At 39.2% G+C, this 20,267-nt stretch overlaps 1 protein-coding gene across 2 annotated transcripts in view; it reads left to right on the top strand.

Annotated features, from left to right (window-relative positions):
- Positions 1-19,076, top strand: part of LOC135472424 (IQ domain-containing protein H-like) — a 53,629-nt gene extending 34,553 nt beyond the window's left edge. The window contains exons 14-24 of one of the 2 annotated variants that reach the window (XM_064751920.1): positions 3,698-3,848; positions 4,440-4,615; positions 6,384-6,656; positions 7,444-7,632; positions 9,097-9,217; positions 11,224-11,498; positions 12,548-12,730; positions 13,589-13,714; positions 15,288-15,349; positions 15,628-15,736; positions 18,044-19,076. In XM_064751920.1, the coding sequence (XP_064607990.1) occupies positions 3,698-3,848; positions 4,440-4,615; positions 6,384-6,656; positions 7,444-7,632; positions 9,097-9,217; positions 11,224-11,498; positions 12,548-12,730; positions 13,589-13,714; positions 15,288-15,349; positions 15,628-15,736; positions 18,044-18,184 (1,806 nt within the window). In that variant the 3' untranslated portion in view covers positions 18,185-19,076. Of the gene's footprint in view, positions 1-3,697; positions 3,849-4,439; positions 4,616-6,383; positions 6,657-7,443; positions 7,633-9,096; positions 9,218-11,223; positions 11,499-12,547; positions 12,731-13,588; positions 13,715-15,287; positions 15,354-15,627; positions 15,737-18,043 lie in introns of those variants that run through there. The other variant, XM_064751921.1, reaches the window with a different exon arrangement.
- Positions 19,077-20,267: the final 1,191 nt, after the last annotated feature.

Below are 20,267 nucleotides of genomic sequence, written 5' to 3'. Positions count from 1 at the left end.
GACATACCATTCCTTGTTGCGGAGGTTGGGGACCAGCTTTTCGACCTCGGTAGGCACTTTCTTACCGAGAAGGTCGTGCTGATAGTCTGACATCCACTCCTTCTGGACCACCAGACGCTCCAGGGCTAAAGGGTAGCCGTTATGTGTGTTATGTAGGTCGGCCGGATACTCTAGGTCGACCTCGAGGATGTAACCAGAAGGACTATCGTGGGGGTGGGTAGCAATCGTTTCACCGAGACGCTGCGCGTCACCTATCCACTGAAAGCCGCCCGTTGGAAGGAACTGCCCAGCCATATAGATTATTGGCGTCTATGTATTGGATGTAGCTGTTTGGACTTTCGAGGTTGTATCCCTCCACCTGCGGATTATTGGCTTTGGCGTGTCGCTTACTTACCATAGAGATACCTCCTCGCATCCCCTTCTCAATGAAGAGATGTTGGTCATAGTCGGTCAACAGCTCCAGCTCTACCCCGGTCTTCTTGAACAGCGCATTCCACGAGAAACCTGGGTTCGTAAAGTAGTGAGCAGGGTCCAATCCATACTGCCGTGAACAAGTCTTCCGGAAGGCCTCAAACACATCTGCCAACAGGAGCACGTCTGTGCGGCAGTGGAGGTCTGTGCAGTCTCCCAGATTGGTGCAGTCAAATACCTTCCATACTTGTTGAGCGTGGATGTAGTCCTTATCGCTAATGCCTCCGACTTTGAGCTTACTGTAGAAAGCCTGTTTGGGTGGGAAGCTGGACTCGTCAAAGCTCCCCCAGGAGTCCATAGGGGTAGACACCTTTGCGCCTGAGTAGCTTTCGTTTTTCTTCGGTGGGCTCATACCGGGCTGTGATGTGGAAAGCCTCAGGTTTGTTGGCCTTTATCAGATTGTCAAGAGAAGTCGGTAAGAATTGAACGCTGTCGATGAAGCGGAGCTGCCCCAGCGAGAAGGAGATGTACTTTTCCGTGTTGTTGGGGATCCAGAAAATGAGGCCCTCCGCCTTACTTATGGCTTGCATCAGGAGGTGCCCGTCATAGCCCCGTAGGTTGTGGAAGACTACTGGTATGGCTGTCTTGGGACCCAGCCGCAACTTTAGGCTGCATACGTTATGGGCCGCGCCTCTGCACTTGCCGGTGATATGGCAGTGATCGTGCACAGAATCGGCGCCTAGAGGCTTCTCCCACACGTGGCAGGTTGCAGCGTTGTTGTGGGCCTGCCGGCATGGGGAGTCATATTCATGGCAATAGGGTTGGCTAGAACATTTTTGATTTCCTGCTTCTGCTGTTGGAGAGCTCTGAGGAAGTGTTCCGTAGCGTTAGGGCCTCTGTATTCCACGGGGCGTTTTGTGCGGCCGTCGCAACGCACCACAACATAGCAGTAACTGCAAGGCTCGTGGTGCTGAGTCTTTTGAGTGCTGCTCTCTGTGGGGCTGGGCGGCGGACCTTCAACCTTTTTGGTCAGAGCCTTGAAGTCGGCATTTATGATGAACGAAGCCGGTAGGTGTTTGTGGTGGTTTTGAAAGGTGAACTTGTTTTCCCCCCTCTTGGGACATTTTCACCCTCACCGCCGTCTGGCCAATCCCACAGCATTCCGGCATACGCCTCGAGCACATCCTCCCTTGTGTAACCGCGTAGACACCGCTCACAGAAGTGTTTGCGATTTCGTGTCTTACTTTCTTGGAACAGGAGACGATCGAGATCTTTTATCAGCAGCAGATTGATTCGGGGCGTGCCACTGGGCTGCTTGCTGAGACGATGCACGATCACACCCTTGTCCCACCCCAAACACGTTGATGGCGAGGTCGTTCTTTTCCTTGAAGACGCAGCCGTCTTCAAACATGCTGCGGGTGACTTCTTGGTAGCCTCGCAAGTCTTGCACCGTGCCGACTAACTTCGCCCAAAGAGGCCGGCCGTCCGCGGACGGTGGGTTGGACGTTTCCAGCGCCTGCACCGCCTGACCGGGAGATCCCATGATGATGATGATTTATTGTATGCGCTGTATACCTAATAAGAAATTTCGATAGCCGCCAGACCCTCCGCTGGGGGGTTGGGGGCCTCTATTTGTTATGGGGAGGGCCCCAAGTGGGGGGGGGGGGGGCGTGCGCCAGAACCCTCCTTCCCTATACTACTCGAATTTATGAGAAAACACTCAGAGATGAAACATGGCTACTCAAGACCTTTACACATGTGGGAATGTCATGTCAAGTATCAGTTTAACTGCAGAGCTCTTCATGTACAAAGTTGTAGGATAATTTAGCACACCTCAAATCCATACCTGCAAACTAAGCCTACCAGCAGATGTTAACCTGCGATTAAAGTGACATCTACACATGTGTGTTTGCCAAGCTGCAGCTGAAAATTTCTTAATCATTCAGGTGTAATTTGAAAGATGGTCGACCGTATTTCGTAAACATGAATATTTAACTTACCATTGATCGAGTTCCCTCAGATGAAATTATGGTCATCCAGATTGCTTTTATCTACTTGTAGGTACAAACCACTTACAATCACAGGACTCAGAATTTCCACATGTCTGTACATTTATCTTTAATTTTATAAAACAATAAAAACAATAAATATCTCACCTGTCTCTGCCAATACGTATCTCACGTCTGGGCAAATTTGCATACCGGTAATCATAAAATCGATCATGATAACAGATAACTTAGTGAAATTCATTTGCAGCTGAAATAGATTTGTACACAGACAACCGTTTAACAGATAATGCTGTAAGGTGATTTTCATGTTCCCAAGATAACACAAAAAATGGTTTTCTATTTAAATTCAGGCCTGCACTGTACATTGTGCATCTACATGACTCGTTTGGCATGACAGTGCTTTGAGAAATGATTTGAATTTAAAGGTTTGAAATATTGATTGCCTGACTTGATAATTTCTTTGATTTAATTCATGGATATGTGATGTACTTGTAAGGCCTACCATTCAGGAGACATGCACGCCTCAGTGTCATTGACTTGACCCCAAATGGCGCAGATTAGCAGCCAGAACTGCCATGCAGGGTAATGAAAGGGACAGGAGGCTAATGACCCACTTCTGTCGTCTTGCTGCCAGCTCAGAACATGTGAAAGTAAACAACAGTAACTTTTGTGCGAAACTTTAGGTCATGTACCGTAATCTCCAATATTTTAGATACAGTGACAGTTAAAAGAAAGGACTTCAAATAATTTATCACTATTTATTTCAGAAGATGTAAACGTCCACTGTATTAATCTGTCAATTTTAAATCGGGAATTCTTAAAAGTTCTTGGCAACGCTGGTACCCCTGATGCTCGTATGCCTAGAGGGCGAAACAGTGTTTGGGTGACGCCAGTGAAAAGAGCTGCCTTCTAGGGCTATAGAAAAAAACTTGTGCCTGATTGGCTTAAACTGATAACATGCCAGTATCTTTGATTTTGCGTACTGTGAACTGTGATATCTTAGTTATGCAACATCGCAGAAATAAAAAGATGCATATATACATTTAATCTAGCACTGTCTTCTTTTAGAACTAATCACTTTTCTCCTTCCTGACTAAAAGGAATGGAGACCATTTTGCATATCAGTGATTACAGAGCATATATTATGTATTGGCACAGCATGACTCACTTTGAGTCTTTCACTCCGCAGCCTGACTTTGCTTACATTTATTTCAACAGGCTTGTCTAGACTAGTGTTTTACTACTAAATTATATCTGTGCTCTTCTTTTGCTTTCAGAAATTGTCAGCTTCCTGGGACAGAATAAAGAACTCACGCCGTGTGATTATTCATATTCCGTCATTAGGCCTTAACCAGAGCATTCGGGACTCCATCAACGACTTCAATGTCAGGCAAAACACTCAGATGTCACGTCTTTGTGACATCAAAGGTAAGTGAAACATCTAGACCTTAAAAATGTCAAGTTTCTGTTATATGAAAACAATGTAATATGACAGAACACTGAGATATCATTGTTCTGACTTCTGAAGGCTTTAATTACAATCCAAAGTTGTATAGGTGTGATTAAAATGATTATTTAAATGCAGAAATATAACTACATCTTTGTTGTGCGCAGAATTTGGAGTGGATGCTTTTTACTCACAGTTAATGCGCGTGATGGAACATTTTTCCTGGCAGTTCACCCTCAGCATGGCTATCATATGATACGGTATCATACTTCGTTCATTTACAGCTTTTAAATGATTGAAACTTCACAAGGTTCTTTGGAAAATATTCAGCATGTAAATTCAAAAAAAGTAATGATGAAGAAGTAGAAGAAAGAGTGTATCTAAACCTGTTCAAGAATATACGTTGGGCGTTTTTGTTAAGCATTCTAACTAGAGAAAATAATGCACTAACCAAGCATAAGGAATAGAAATTTAATACTGTTAATATTTAATAATGTTAAATATTGTTATACTTTCACCAGCAAATTACATGTTGAAGGTAAAATGCTGATGAGTATGTCCATCGGTTTCAGATCCAAATGTAGATGTGATATTTATCTCCCCTGTGCCAATGAATGACGAGACTCTGCAATATTACAACAAGCTGATAGGACTTAAAACAGCCATTGATTCTGGCAACGTGGATGACCAATCAGACCTCAGCGACAGATATCGTATTATTGTCCCAGAAGCCATAAAGAGTTTTCCTGTAAGTAGAGGTGTCTATGCATAGATGTTGGTTAATTGTTAGACTCTGGACACTGGTTAAACATTAAGCATTTGTGTCATGTGTTTGGAGTTACATGGCCATGAGGAGAGATACATGTTTCTGGATGCTAATTTGTAGTCTTTTGTCATTTATTTTGTGAGTTTGGCTCAGTTAGTGGAATTGCTTTGGTTGTCACAAGTGAAGCTTCCACCAGGTCTTTGTAAGTGTATATGACCTGTATTTTAAGGCCTAACTACTGTAAAGCTACCCTACATTCTGGTATTTCCTTGAAATGCCAATACATCCATTTCTGATAACTTTATACATTTTGTCCTTCATGGAGCAAAAATGCTAATGAGAACCTGGGAAAGCAAATATCCATTGATCAACATGTCTGTTTTGTTCAATTTATTTGTGAATCTCTCAAGAGCTTGAATTAATATATTCGAGCAGTGTTGTATGTATTACAAAATTGAACAGTGAGTGACAGATCACTTGCTACTACTCCACACATTTGTTTCACACAGCGATACTTGGCTTAAATCATGGTGTAACAACAATTAAACACTAAGGAAAAGTTATGAATCTTGGCTATATTTTCATATTTTGACGTTTCAGTGTTTCAACATACGTAAGAAGTCACACAAGTAGCTAATATATAGGGTGGAGCAAAAGCCTGGACCCATAGGCAGTTGTGGTTTATGCTGACAAACCAAGAACATAACAAGCACTAAAAGATAACATCACACAAGAAACTGAGACCATAAGAGGGAATAACTCTATGCTTCGAAATCTGCAAAGATCATGTGTCTCCCGAGTAAGAAAGTGTTTGGGGGAAGGTGGAAGTCAGTTCGAACACTTATTGTAAACTGTAAATTGTTATATAGTAAATTGCCTATGTGTCCAGACTTCTGCTCCACCCTGTATATACACAGTTCAGTTTTGCAAACAAACAATAGAAAGTTCAGCAGGTTCAGCGGATGTAGCCAATGAAAAGAGTGATTGATTATATAGAAGGCTGTGAGGTTGGTGAATGGGAGGGGGGTGTTTGTGTGGGAGATGAGTCTCACAGCAGCAGGTAATCTATAGACACTGAAAAACTATATGGTTGCTAGAATAAACAGTCTTTCCTTGTAACAGTCAGTAAAACTGGCAGCAGGGTATACTAATGATATTAGAGGATGAGGACAGTAAAACATAAGTATACTTTAAACAACTTAATGACACCTAGCAATTGATAATACACAATTAAGAAAGGATTGAAGATAAGTACGGTAATGTCAGTTGAGTAAGCAGAAAATAATATACAAATACGCATGGCAAGTATAGACAAATAAAAAAAAATTTTTTTTTAGTAATATTACTGCTCTAATCACATTAGTAAAGTTGTTGTTGGTGGGGATATATGTAGTAGTTTTGTTTCCTAATACAGAAAAATTGCGAATCCTTTGTCTTAAAGGAAAGGGACAAACATGCACTTTATCCCCCCTCCATATCATAATTTTGATATCCAGAAATTGGCTAAAACATGTCTTGGTATTTGTAATCTTGTAAAGCTTTCTCTGCCCTACACACAGGCACAGAACCCCGGTCTGTTGGGCTGAAATTGTATTTTGGATACTCCTGTCTGCCCAAATTAAATACTTTTCTGCCATAACTGTTTGCACACGCTTAAAATATATGGCTTATATTCTGTTTGTTTGTCCTGTATTTTCCTGTATTTTACTCTATATATTTCTTTTGGTAACCAGTTGTTATTTTTGAACAGGCACATAGAATGTGTTTATCTACAATCTTGAAGTACAGCCCACGCACCCTAAAGCGTGTTAAGAACCTGATCCGTGGTCGGGATGCTTACATCGTGACAGGTGCTCCTCACAAGGATGACTTATACCTGTCTGACCACTTGGATGTCCCTCTTCTCTCTCCTGAGCCAGATATTGCACATCTGTACTCGACCAAGTCTGGCAGTAAGCGAATCTTTTCGAGTGCTAAAGCTGACATGCCTCCCAGCGAGTATGATGTGTACAGTTTACAGCAGGTGAGCTTCCTGTGTTTAATTTTGTGGCGGTGTTTGCCATTTTGTCTTGAGTAAATTATGCATTTATTATTCTCTAATGTGTAAGGATGATAAATTCCATGTATTACATAAAACTAGAAAGTGCTTTTCATTTTAATACATTCAATGCTTGTGGACTAACTGTATTCAATCTAGCTTTTTTGCAGGTAATATTATAAAGAATAACAATTTGATTTTGTGAGTTTTGTCATGTTTGTTCTTGAAACCACATAAGTACATATCTAAAGGTGTTTATTTATTTTATTTATTTAATTGATTGGTGTTTTACGCCGTACTCAAGGATATTATATATATATATATATATATATATATATATATATATATATATATATATATATATATATATATATAAAGGTAACAGGATACTTACATGTATGTCAAAGTTTTTACAGTGTACATGAATCAGTGCATACACATGTACAAGTGTGTTGGTGCACTGATGTATGCAACTTCTGTCATCATAATATGTGTTTGTCCTGAACTTATTTGAAAAGCAATATCCTGTACACCACCAAACTGGAAGTAAAAGTCCCTTACCCAAATCCCCAAAGCATTAATGTTTAATTATTGGTCAGAAACAATATTCCAAACATAGAAGAACTATAGCTCTATACATGTATATTAGATGAAGTTTCACATTCATGTGCTGGGTACAGGCAAACTCCTAGGTACACGTAGCTTTGATACCAATTTTTTGGTCAGTGTAAAAAAACAAGAAAGAAAATAAAGGACTCTTTTCTGGTCTCAGTTGGAGGAGTGCTTAGCTCAGTTGGTCACTGAAAACTTACTGGTTCACCGATGGCTGTTTAAACTGGACAATGAATTTGATGGGCGTGGCATAGCCTACTGTGACATCGCTGCCCACCTGCGGTGTTATAAGTGGGCACTGAAGGAATCAAGACGCTATGGAGAGAAGTGGAACAAGAAGTGGGCACAGGTAAGCATCTCTGGGTTTCCACAGGCATGGTATAAGTACATGTAAGTAAAAATCATGGGTTTTAAGAATTTATTCCCAGGTCTAGAAGGTTTTAATTTTGGTAACATTGTAATTTAATCTTATTTGAAAATTCGTTTTCCTTGATACAAATGAATGAACACCTGTTGGTTTTGACAGTATGGTGCATATAAAATATATACTCAATCACTCGGCACTCCATAACGTGGTTGTGATATGGATGATCTGCTTGTGGCTTAGCTATGCCATCTTGCACATACAGTAATTTCACGTCATAATACAAGATGATGATATGGATGTGGCATGTGTAATTTAGAACTTTATGGTGAACAGACAAAAATAAAGTCTTGTTAATCTGTGTTCTGTGTGGTGAAGGTCATTAAAGAATATACACATTGTATATATACGTTAATATATGTATTGCTGATGATTACTAGTCTTGCATGTCAGATGGATACTATGAATGCTACATGTACGTAGTTTTAAATTTACAGTTATATTTTATTTGATCAAATTGTAAACAAGGTTTTACATGTAACTTAATTTTGTACATGTACATGAGCCTAAACGCAGAAATGCTGGATGGCAGTACAGAGTAACAGCTAAAGAACTTGAACTGGTAACTGTAGCTTTTCCATCATTTGTCATAAATGATACCTTTCAAAGAAAAGGTCTGATTTTAGAAAATCTGTGCCATGTGGTATACAGCTGACATCCTGCTCATATTTCACTCCCTCTCCCTGCATGCCTAGTGTGCAGTCCACCATATTATCTGGATTATCACTTTAGCAACAATTGAGGCTTAGGGATATGCTGATCATGCTTACATGCCTTTGCTTTCCTGGCAGGAAACATTTGCTAAACGGAGCTAGACAGAATTATATGTATCATACATGTATGTAATCAAACAAACACACAGTCTCCATACTTCCTACAGATGATTTTTATTTAAGGTAAACAGGCTAACTTTAAATACAGCACATGTTGTCTTCCATATTTCAGTGTAATTTATACCATCGGCGGGTAATTTGCAAAGTGTAAGGCTTCGGATGGCTATACAGAGGCTATTGTATATACTTTACCCATTCAGCTTTGACAATGAGAAAGTCCATTGCAGTGTTTACTTTACAACAGAGTACTGAATTCACTTTAAAATATCAAACTCTTTTGATACTGTGATGCCTTGGATATTCGAAGAGCTACATGTGCTTGGGCCTCCATATTTCTTGTCAGAGGCGTAGTAGAATGCAAGTTTATCCCAGTGTTTGGCATCATTTTGAATGTTGAGCATCCAAAATGTTTACGGCTCCAAAAAGTTGCTTGGGCAACTTATGGCATACGTATGTAATGTGTGTATACATTTAGTACTGACACACAAATGCTGAATGGGTCTAGAGCTTCCCATATATGTATCTTCATGCAAATCTACTATTACCTCCTTTGTAGGAAGCCGCGTACATCAAGATTCATGCTGAGATTCCAGCCATCCTGAAGACATTTGCCAAGCCTGTGAATGATAAACTTTTCCCATCCTGGGAAAAATTTCTTGAGGCCTTCCTAGGACAAGGTAAAAAGCAGTCTGACAGAGATCTCATGTTCCAATTTGTAAGTGTATATGTATTTTTACAAAATAGCACACACTGATCAATTTCCTTTAGGAAACCCACAGCTTGAAACAATCAGGTCTCTGGAATTGTGGAAATAACCTAGATATGTATTGAAAAGTGTAACATCCTGTTTCTGACAGGTTTCTGGAAACTCAATGTAGTGTTCATATTTATAATAGGTTTCTGCTTGGCAGAAACTGAAAAGCATTTGTTACATTTCCGTGGTCAGAAACTCACTCAGAGCTTCAGTGAATTTTCTAGACCTCTGCTGTTGTCTGTTGCGTTTAAACCCTGAATGGTTTAATGAAGCCTGAAGATCATTTAAGCTCTCGTAGATGTCACGACTTTGGATTCTGCTCATACAGATTTATAGATCTGGCAAGTTCTGTGAACTTCAAAAGTGCACACAGCTGATCACATCCGCGACATGTCATCATAAGATAGAGAGGTTTTTTCATTGAACATGAAAATGAAATAAGGCACTGCACCTGGTAATTTTATTAGCTCACTTGTACGAAGTATAAGGGAGAGGTATTGTGAGAGGGGGCTCAGATGCTCGAGGTGGCAGTGTTCGTGTCCAGTTTGGTTGAAGTTTTTGATCAGTTGTAGGGTTGCAGTGGCCACCCATAGTACACAGATAACCAATCGTTGGTAGTGATGTGCATATCAAAGACCAATTTCCTCAGCCATTCACAGAGTTTCATTTGCCACCCACGGTACATGGATTGCCAAATGCAGTTCGTGATTTGCATATCAAAGACCCCTGTGATAAAGCTGTGCACTAACTCTCCAGTGGCTTTTGTCACCACAATGATTTTTACAACTCCGTACAATATGAAGTCAATGCTCTGCAATACTTATGCTTACAATAGACAGTGATAGTGTGACAGTATAATAATTTTGACCTTAATGGCAAGATTGTAATGCTATTTAACTAGAGAATAATATCTGTGTATGACAGTGTCAATGATTCCAGTTTATTTTGGTTTACTGGTCAATATTTTAACGTATCAGATGACTTGAACGTAATACATTTTAACGAACTGCTCAATCAGGCCTGATGAAGACCTCAGATATGCCAACGCCAGTTCAGGAAACTACTTGCATGTAAATGTATTCAAATGTGTGAAACATGTTTACATGGAGCACACTTTGTTTACATGGAGCACACTTTGTACTCCTTGTAAAACCGTGATAATTTCTTTAAGGACAGTTGAAGCTGTATGTAAAAATTTGAAAATCATAATGCTTAAAAAAAGCGTTTTTTTTAAAGTATTTTACTCTTGATAATTCCGAAAAGTAAAATTAAAAGTATTTTAAGCACTGAAAATGATGCACAAGTTATAGACAAATGTTAGCAGGAGGCTATACTCATTGATCAGAGGAATATGTGTTCAAAGCAGGTAATTATGCCAGTAACTTAATCGCCCAAATCATTGGGAGGTACACATACAGGTAAGAGAACAGAGCTGCTTTGGTGCACAAGTTCTATGTTTTGTTAAATTTCTGAATTTTGTTCAAGCGATAGGAAAGTTAAGAAAATGGAGAATCAAAATGTGAAGTAAAAAGTAAATGGGTAAATCCCATCCCTGACGGGCTCTGGTGTCCTTCAGTTTTTTACATTTAGCTGAGTAATGCCTCAAAAATAGTAGTAGAGAGGGACAACTCTGCTACCCTACAGGAATACCCTACCCTACCCTACCCTACCCTACCCTACAGGACATTCAGGGAGTTTTGTTGAGATGGTAATCTGAAGCTGTTTACCGTCCTGAGGTGTGCTGCAGTTGTACAGCTATTTTTATGTAATTGGAAATCAATTTTTCAGATGGATAAGTCAACTTCAGGGCTTATTAGTTTACACATAATGCATATCCGTATTGATTATCATACTGTAATAGACTAGTTTGAAAATACTGTTAGAGCTACCAGTTGGTAAGTACTGGCATTTGATTTATGTATTCCACAGGTGGTGTGATTGAGGCTTGCCCGCCAGCAGAAAGCATGACGGCCATCTCCGTAGACATGCTGATAGAGCCCAATGGGGAGATAACCATGGTGTGCTGTGGGGATCAGATACATGCAGAGACACCCTTTGCTTGCTGGGGGGTCTCAGTACCACAGGCATCTGTGGAACCTGATATTCTCAATGATACTTGCAAGAGGATTGGGATGGCCTGCAAGTCAAGGGGAGTTATGGGATACTTTTCTGTTGACTTTGTGACCTTCATTGACTCTCAGACGGTATGTTTTGAAAACTTGTATGATTTGTAAATACTTCTAATTGTAGTGCAGGTTAGATTAGCACTTGTCAGTGTATTTCTTAATATCTAAATACATAATGTCTAAAAAAACTATTGAGGACAGGGGTCCCAAGTTTGGTACACACATTCCCATCATAGATTAAGTTTTGAAGTTGTAGGCATTACAATAGAATTGCACATTTTTCTTCATTTTTCTTCCACACAGAGTTTTAATTTTTGGTGGATACATACATGATGATGTGTCGCAACTCACATTTGTCCATTTTCACAGTTGTCATGGTTTTATTTACCACAATACTGCTGGTATTCTTTTATACATTTTCAAATGTCATATTTTTTGTTAATTTTTGTAAGGATTAACTATTTACTCTTGTCATACATTTGTCTCAAACATTTAATAATACTTTGAAAGATCTGTATTTTTTTACATTCACAATCATACATATATCTCTGACTGCTTTCTTTCGATTCCATTTTACACAGGAGTTTCAAATTTCATATATATGTACAGTTTCGTATTGGGGTGAATTAGGTTCCTAATTAAACAGGGCCTGTTTCAGTCAAATTTGTGGTTCCTATGGCAGCAGACTGAAAATAGCAAGTTCCAAAAAATCAGACGATTTTACTCTGGGATTCTGAATGTGGTATATAGACTCATACAACTGGGAATGATGTACAACATGTCACCTAAAATTTCAACCAAGACTAAGTTACTCATTCTACCTGATTTGAGGAGTTCTGTTTAAACATATAAATATATTTTTAAGTTTTTTTAAAAGGTTCGTGTACTGGATTTACTGCTCAAAACACATTTTTTCGTTGATTTTTCTTTAGGTCAAATACAGTATGTATAAAACATGATATTTTTAAATTAAGTCTGGGTTGGTCAGATTTTTCGTGTCCAATGAAACCAACTGAAAAAACAATTCAATTTACAATTCAGGGTTTAACACCTAAATAGCGGTTAGCCAAAATGAATTCTGTGTACCACACTCACATCTATTTATTTTTGTTCTCTTGTTTGTCCAGATGGAACAAAAACTGTGGGCTATTGACCTGAGCTTGATGTACTCAGACAGCCTGGCCATGTTTAGACTGATGGAGTTTGTCAGCCAAGGTGTTCTGAACACTAAAACTCATGTGTTTGATGTGCCCACTCCCAAGGAGACCAAACCTAAGAAGAAGAGGATTTTGGAGGGAATGTGTGAGGAGGTGCGTTTCTATACTTCGACAGGCATGACACTTGTGCTGTGCCTATAATGAGCAATGAAAGTGTGTCACCTGTTTGGTTAATTATATGAAGGTTTGCCATCAATGGTCATTTTATACCTGTAAAATATGCAGATGCAGCATGGTTATTTCAATAACAATGCTGTTGTACCTTTTGGAGTGTCCCATCATGACATAATGGACATTGCAGTTTAGGTGCAGGAAACCTGGAGTGTTTTTGAGCATTTAACATCCAGGTTAGGAAACCTAATAAATCAAAAAGTCATGAATATCCATAATAATGCAGATAAAATGTTCCCTGTTCATTTATCATTTTCAATTTCATCATCACAGTGTCAGTCCCTGAATTAACATAGCAGTAGTTATTATCCAATTTTTAGTGCATTTCAGAGACTGAATAAATTTAGTCTAGATGCTTGGACAAGCTAAACATTGACAACTGGAGAGATTCTGCTAACTAGTGGTAAAAACTGGGCACCTTAGACAAGCTAAACATTGACAACTGGAGAGCTTGTGCTAGCTAGCAGGAACCTTGTGCTTAGTAGTGGGAAGTTTGTGCCAGTCAGTGGGAAGCTGAAGAAATCTAGCCGGGAGATTCGGCTAGCTCCTCCTGCCAATTTCTGCAAGGCAAATTTGGACAAGCTTGTGACAAGATTCAATTTTAGTAAGAGTTGAAAGTGGCTTTGAAAATATGTAATTGTTGGAACATAAACAGTCTTTGCCGTTTTCAGGTATATATTGTTAGTCCCTTTAAAAGTGGTTTCTTATCTTCATATTTTTATTTACAGTGAACTACTAGCAATCATCCATATTTTATCCAGTTAGTGTTGTTGGTTTCAGCCGCCCAAGAACACAAACCGCTATGGTGTGATGAGTGCTCGACTACTGCATACAAACCTGGCTGTTGTTCACTACAGTGTTTACTTCCAGATGTGCCGGGCACATGGCATTGGCTTTGATATACAGGTAAATGTCTGAATCTCTGGGATTTGTGGGTTACAGGACTTCTATACGTTGAGTACATATAAGGGGCACTACTGTACATATATTTGTAACAGTCATGGTATGGGTGGTGCATTTGTGTCAGTTTCGGCTTGTTTTAAACTACGTTTTTGTTCGTCAACCTGTTACCAGGCAATTGGCCATTTACACATGTAGCTTTTTGCCTATGCTGGTTTGAGTGTGTATGATGTACACACACATATACCTATATGTTGATGTACTAGCAAAAGTTTCAGAGTAATTTGTTGTGTTCATAGTTAGGTGTATATCTTGAGGGTGGTTTCACTTTTACGTTGATCAGCTTATAAACTGGCTGGCTTATATGATAGCGATCATCTTTTCTGTTTGTTGGTAAGCATTTCTTGTTAATGTATCTCCTGCATCACCTACTGGATTGTGCTGAAGCTGGATGTCTTCTCTCGTGATGTTCATGTACTTTTTTTTGGGTTATATTCCATGAATTTTTTCATCACATGTCCCTTTATGCAGAAGGAATGGGGACCTCATGAAAACTCCGTGTATAGCTTTCAACTGACTTTCCTAAAAGTTTTTTCAAATGTATTTGGGCTGGGAAGAGATGCACATGGACTTTTTTGTTAGCATTATTATGTTCCTCCCTCTTAGTGGGATTTGATTCGCTGTGTGGGTGTACATGTATAATTTCAAGGCCCTGGTGCAGTATAAAATACCAATCAAATCAATAAATAAATCAAGATTCTGAACAATACATTGATACTTTCATTCTTGCTTAATAAGACAGCCCTTTATCAAGTTTTACCAAAGACCCACAGCATGTATACTAGCAGTTTATTAGTCCTTCAGGGTGAAAATTATATTCGAGATAAGTTTAACATTATAGTTGAGATAAGTTAAGTGTTATAGTTGATATAAGAATTATATTTGAGATAAGTTAGGATAAAGAGCTTTTTGGGCCCTGAACTGGAAGCAAAGAATCCTATGAGGGCATTTCAGAGATTGTCACCAATTTGCCGAAGTAGTTGCAGTTTTAGTGTGCTACGGCAGTATGTTCTAGAATCTGCGTAAGGTTTTCTTCTATTTGGGTATGTAACCTTCCTGCTGACTCTCTTCTGCGCTGGTGGGCTGTACTGTCCTCAAAACAGCGCGTTTTTCAAGGTCTAAATCAAATGTGGCGTTTTATTTATTTAGAAAAGAATAGTATCGGTGAATGACCATGCCAATCTACAGATACTTTGGTTTAGAGGACAATATTTGAACGTACATATGTATGTATGTATGTATCACCTCACTTCAACAATATGCAGTTTTACGAATTTCTCACTGAATTAGGTAGTTAGCACCCTTGAAAATTTAAATAAAATCTTGAAGACCTTATTCACTGTTAACTTTCCACAGCCATTCATTTGACGTTTGCAACATTTTTATGTTTTCTTCCACTTTAACATTGGGCTCCAACATTGCAGTTTGTCTTGTAGATATTATTGTTTATCAGATGCTGTCATTTTCTGATATGCATGGAATAATTGACTCACAGTCAGATATATTATTTACTTTTCAGGAGAAGCAGGGAACAGTCTTCACCCTAGTAGATAGTTTTAATCGGGAAAAACTTGGCATGTTGTAAGTAAGCGCACTCCTAAAGTATACATGTACAGATTGTTAGTTGTAAAGAGACTTACAAGCATGTTCATTATGTGTACTCTGCATTGCAAAATGTTTTCTCCAGCATGGGCCCCTTTTGCCACCACAAATGTAAACTCTTCCGAAAATGTGAAATAATTGGCAGGATTTGTAAAATCCTCCGAAGTTGTAAAATCGACTCAATTTGTAAGAAACATTACCCGTTTTTTGACGTGTCAGTTGCTTTTTTGGTATATTTGCATTGATCTTGGTTGCAGAACTCTAGGGGACAATTTACAGGGTGCCCTGGCCACATTCGCGCGGAACATGTCTGTCATTCACCAGGAGATATCAGCACCCAACATGCAGGGAACAACAAATTTCAAGGTAACTAGCCCTTTCAAGATATAGACGAGATATGTCAGGAAGCCAGCATTAGCTGAACATGAACTCACAGCGACTGCATTGGTGGGACCCCAGGGTCATTGTACCTGCTGGTGTGCTAGCCCCCTCAGACAAGGAGGTCCCCAAACCAATTAATATTATGCATTTGTATCAATGTCTGTTCAGAGTCTGTAGCGAAAAGGTGATAACATTTGAATCTTAATGTGGTATAGTGCTTTCAGGTCGAGGAACGAAAATTAACGTTCATAAGATCTTTCATTGAAGTTTTATTGAAGATCTCAACAATAGCTTCTCAACAAGTGCATCTTTTGTCTAGGGACTTACGTTAACGCACTAAAATTTGATGTCCATGAAAATTATGATACTGCTTGTATGTGTAAATTTTCACATTAATATTACTCTGTCAAAGAGGGAAAGGGCGGTAAGTTCATATTATACTTTATTCTGCAGTGTTAGCTCGCTTGGCTGCATGGTGTCAGCGTCCAACAATATTCAAGAGAAAAAAATGTGTAGTAAATGTCAGGAACGCGCATGCATTGTATTGAACTGAAGTTTAGCATATGTGTAAAGCACAATAATATGAGGGGATGTTTCAACGTGATGCTGTGTTGAAACTTCAACGTTTACTTTTTTTTTAATTTTGAGCGTTGGTATTTACATATAGAGTTGATTCACAACTAGGGGTTGTGAAACGCTCAACATGCTTTCACTGTCTCGCCATGATTTTATCAACCAGGCGTCACTCCTGTCACGCTGGCAACCGTCCTATAAGTGAAATATTCTTGAGTACGGCGTAAAACACCAATTATATAAGTAAATCACTCTCGTCACTGTAAAATCCGATACGAGATATCAAATGACTGAATTGAACCTCCTTAGTGGCTGTTGAGGGCGAATCGCGGCGTAGCTCATTTCACATTCATGGACTCGACTGTCTGGTCGATCGTCATTTGTGTTCGCTTACGCGACTAGAATACGTATTAAGGATTAAAATGACATGGTCGCCCAAATATTAGGTATTTTCCCGTTATTACAGAATGGCATGAGTATCGCGTATTTTTCTCAAGAAGTAAGTCACAAGCTTTCGTTAATTCCACACCCAGCATTGTACGTTGAGTGAATGCTTAACCCCCCGCCCCTCCCTAGAAAACTGAAAATAGTGGGGTTGTACGTGACGTCGTTACCTTGCCAGAACAACATCCAGGTAGCCATATAGCCATGTCCTGTTAATGTGGACTGCTATAGCCACACTACTCCAATATGGCTACCAGAATTAGGTCATGCAACCCCTCTTTTCTGCCAGAATATTTAAATGAGGCGCTGTCAGTTCAGCGGAAATGGAGCTTGCGCACAGCGCTCGGTAAACTTCATATGTAAACAAACACAGCTGATTAGAAAAGAGCACGACCGGTTGACAAGCAAGTCTAGAATTCTTATTGGTGGTCAGTTTGAACGGTGGAGTACATTGAAGAAAGAAAAGGGTCTCACGCAGTTCGAAGATGTCGCAAAATTACTGCTTGATAGGTGAGTGCAAATTTTGTAAGACGCTAGAGACCACGTGATCTCCTTAGTATAACAAATGTAGTGGGTGAAGAAAACGGTCCTCCCAGCGTTATTGCATAGGAAAATGCCTATTTTTGAATCGCTGTCAGCAATCTTGTATCTGTTGGATTTGCATGATTTTCAGCTTTCAAGATAGTCTGAGTATTAGAGAGTTTTCGTGACGTTATTTTGTACAACTAGGTCTTACTCAAAAAGTGACCTTTTCCCCAATGCTTTAACATTGGGCGGCCATTTTGTTTTAGACACGAAAGGGTGGTCACATGCCACTCTACTTCCATCTTACAGTATCCGAGTTCGTCGACTGAAAGTCGGTATCACAGGGAACTTTCTCAGCGCTGCGCATATGCTTCAGGTCCTTCCGGTTGAATATTAATGAGGCAAAATGGCTCGCCTTTTTTGTGTCGGATTCGAACAACGGCAGTACTTCTCCGGGCTCGCACAGGCTATATACTCATTTTCATCGTGATGGATTTATGGTTTATGAACGAATTTTAAAACTTCGTTCAGACGTCGCACTCAAAAATCCAAATTTTGGGCGGCCATGTCACTTTAAATACATAGTCTTCCGGCACTGAGTGTTAGAATGGCCTCTGATGGCCGTCTTAAGACATCTCCCGAACCATTCAGGTGTCATCATTGAAAACCAATAGTAGTTCTGCCTTTCGTAATGTAAAGTCTAACTATGATATTGCTTTCAACCCTCATATTTTATTTTTCACTGAACAGGATGCAATAGAAGATATTGAAGGCATATTGGGCACAACTGTGCAAAATGCTGAAGATATAGAGAATAAACTCAAGCTAGATCCTAAAGATGAGAGGCGTTCTGATTCAACAACGCGGTCTCTGTCCGCTGACTGCCAATGAACATGTTGAGAACACTGAGTTGGATAATTGGCCAGGCAACCACAATAGAAGGCGGGAGAAGTTCGCTGATTGACAGCTATGACATGGAGTGGAAATTTTGAACATCTGTGCTCAGAAGGAACATCCTGCTAGCTGTCAAAAATCAGAACCTTTTACAAATACAAGTTTATTATAGGTAGTAATTTCAATCAAACCTGAATAGCATCACCCGCTAGATGAACGAAATATAAGAAAATGTTTTTTTCTTATTTTTTATATTACTCTTGTTAATATGTGGCCATGTAATATCCTAGATATGTTCCGTGTAAATAAGACAACTGAAACAAGTGTGGTATGTGCTGTCGTTTCAAAAGCATTCCCCTGCTCTTAATGTATTTGTGCTGCAACAGGCAATACCCATTATATTTTTGACGTGAAGTTTTGTTTGTAAAATCTGCATTTATGTGCCTGTACGCATTCATCTTCCAGCTTACAAACATAATGAAGGTAATCATGTATGTTTGCAATGTATATATGCATGTCAGAATGACATATATAACATAATGTATTCAATGGTAAAACATTTTTCATTAATGTTTGTGCATAAATATGTCCATTTGTTGACATCCTTCATTGATGCTTGTATATAATGGCTGGGTTTTTTTTTCTTCAACTGATTGAGAGGAAGTGCACCTGTGCAGAATATTTTATTACAACTCTGAGTGAATATTGTTTTTGTTTTTTACACACGGAATTTCAACATTTATATTTGAATAATCATTTTGTCTGGCGATATTTGTGAACATCAGTGGTCTTGTTGGCCTTATTCTGGCTAAATGCTGTCATGTGTATATTTAGCTGTGAGATTTTGTTCATCATTGGAAATTTTAATTAAACATATATGTATGTATAATTCGCAGCTATCCGTCCAGTGTACATCAGTATATCTAATTATTTTTGTTTGTTGTGTTATTAACTCAAGCTGTTTCTAATTTTAGTTAAAGTATTTCCTTCACAGCAATAATTCTTCATTAATTCTCCATATTTTTTCTTGATTGGTCTTTTGCGCTGTACTGAAGAATATTTCATTTATAGGACGGTGGCCAACATTATGGTGGGAGGAAAGCGGGCAGAGCCCGGACGAAACTCACAACCGTACGCAGGTTGGTAACAGACCTTCCCACTTACGGCGTTGAGGGCAAGCCAGCATGAGCTGGAACTCACAGCGACCGCATGGGTGAGAGGCTCCTGGGTCAGTGCACCGCGAGCACTCGGCCACGGAGACCCCTTCTCCATATTTAATGCTATCTTAAATTTCTACACATGACATCTGGATCAATTTTTTACCCCTTGCAGCCATTATTGGAACGACTTAGCTCAAATTCACCAAACTTACACCTTGGCATGAGGAAGAACCCTATTGATTTTCAGGGACTTTTATACCTTTTTCTTCAAGATCATTGGGGTCATTTAAATTAGATTTTATAAAAGACTTGCAAACATGATATCTCCAGAGCGGTTTATGCCAAATTCACCAAACTAACACCACACATACCCTTTGTCTTGAGGAAGAATTCTTTTGTTTTTGTGCAATGTTGACCTTTTCCTTCAAGGTCATTGGGTCATTTAAGTTAAATTTTATGAAAGACTTGTAAACATGTTATCTCGACAACGGTTTAACCCAAGTTCACCAAATTTACTCCATACGTACACCTCGGCACCAGGAAGAACCCTATTGATCTCCAGCGACCTTGACATTTCTCTTCAAGGTGTCTGGAACGGCAGTCTGAAATAAGCATAAAAGTTATCCTATACAGATATTCACCTGATTCATGTTTCACAACTTTCTAAATGCCACTCAAAGAAGATCGACACATTATAAACCACCGTTGGCATTGCACGGTATTTTTTAACTGGAACACGTTGACAATTCGGGCTTAATCAAATTGTTACATAATTTTTTGGACCAACTATTCAAATTCAAGACGAAGTCCTTGATAACACTTCGTAATGAATGACGTTTTGTGAGATTGCCGAGCACATTTAAGGTTTATAGTGAGCTCTCGATTTAGCTGTTTAAATACCGGTTTTGAATCGTGGCCAT

The sequence above is a fragment of the Liolophura sinensis genome, chromosome 8 (assembly GCF_032854445.1).
Source record: "Liolophura sinensis isolate JHLJ2023 chromosome 8, CUHK_Ljap_v2, whole genome shotgun sequence".
NCBI classification, from domain to species: Eukaryota; Metazoa; Mollusca; class Polyplacophora; order Chitonida; family Chitonidae; genus Liolophura; species Liolophura sinensis.
This window is presented reverse-complemented; position numbering and strand designations above follow the sequence as displayed.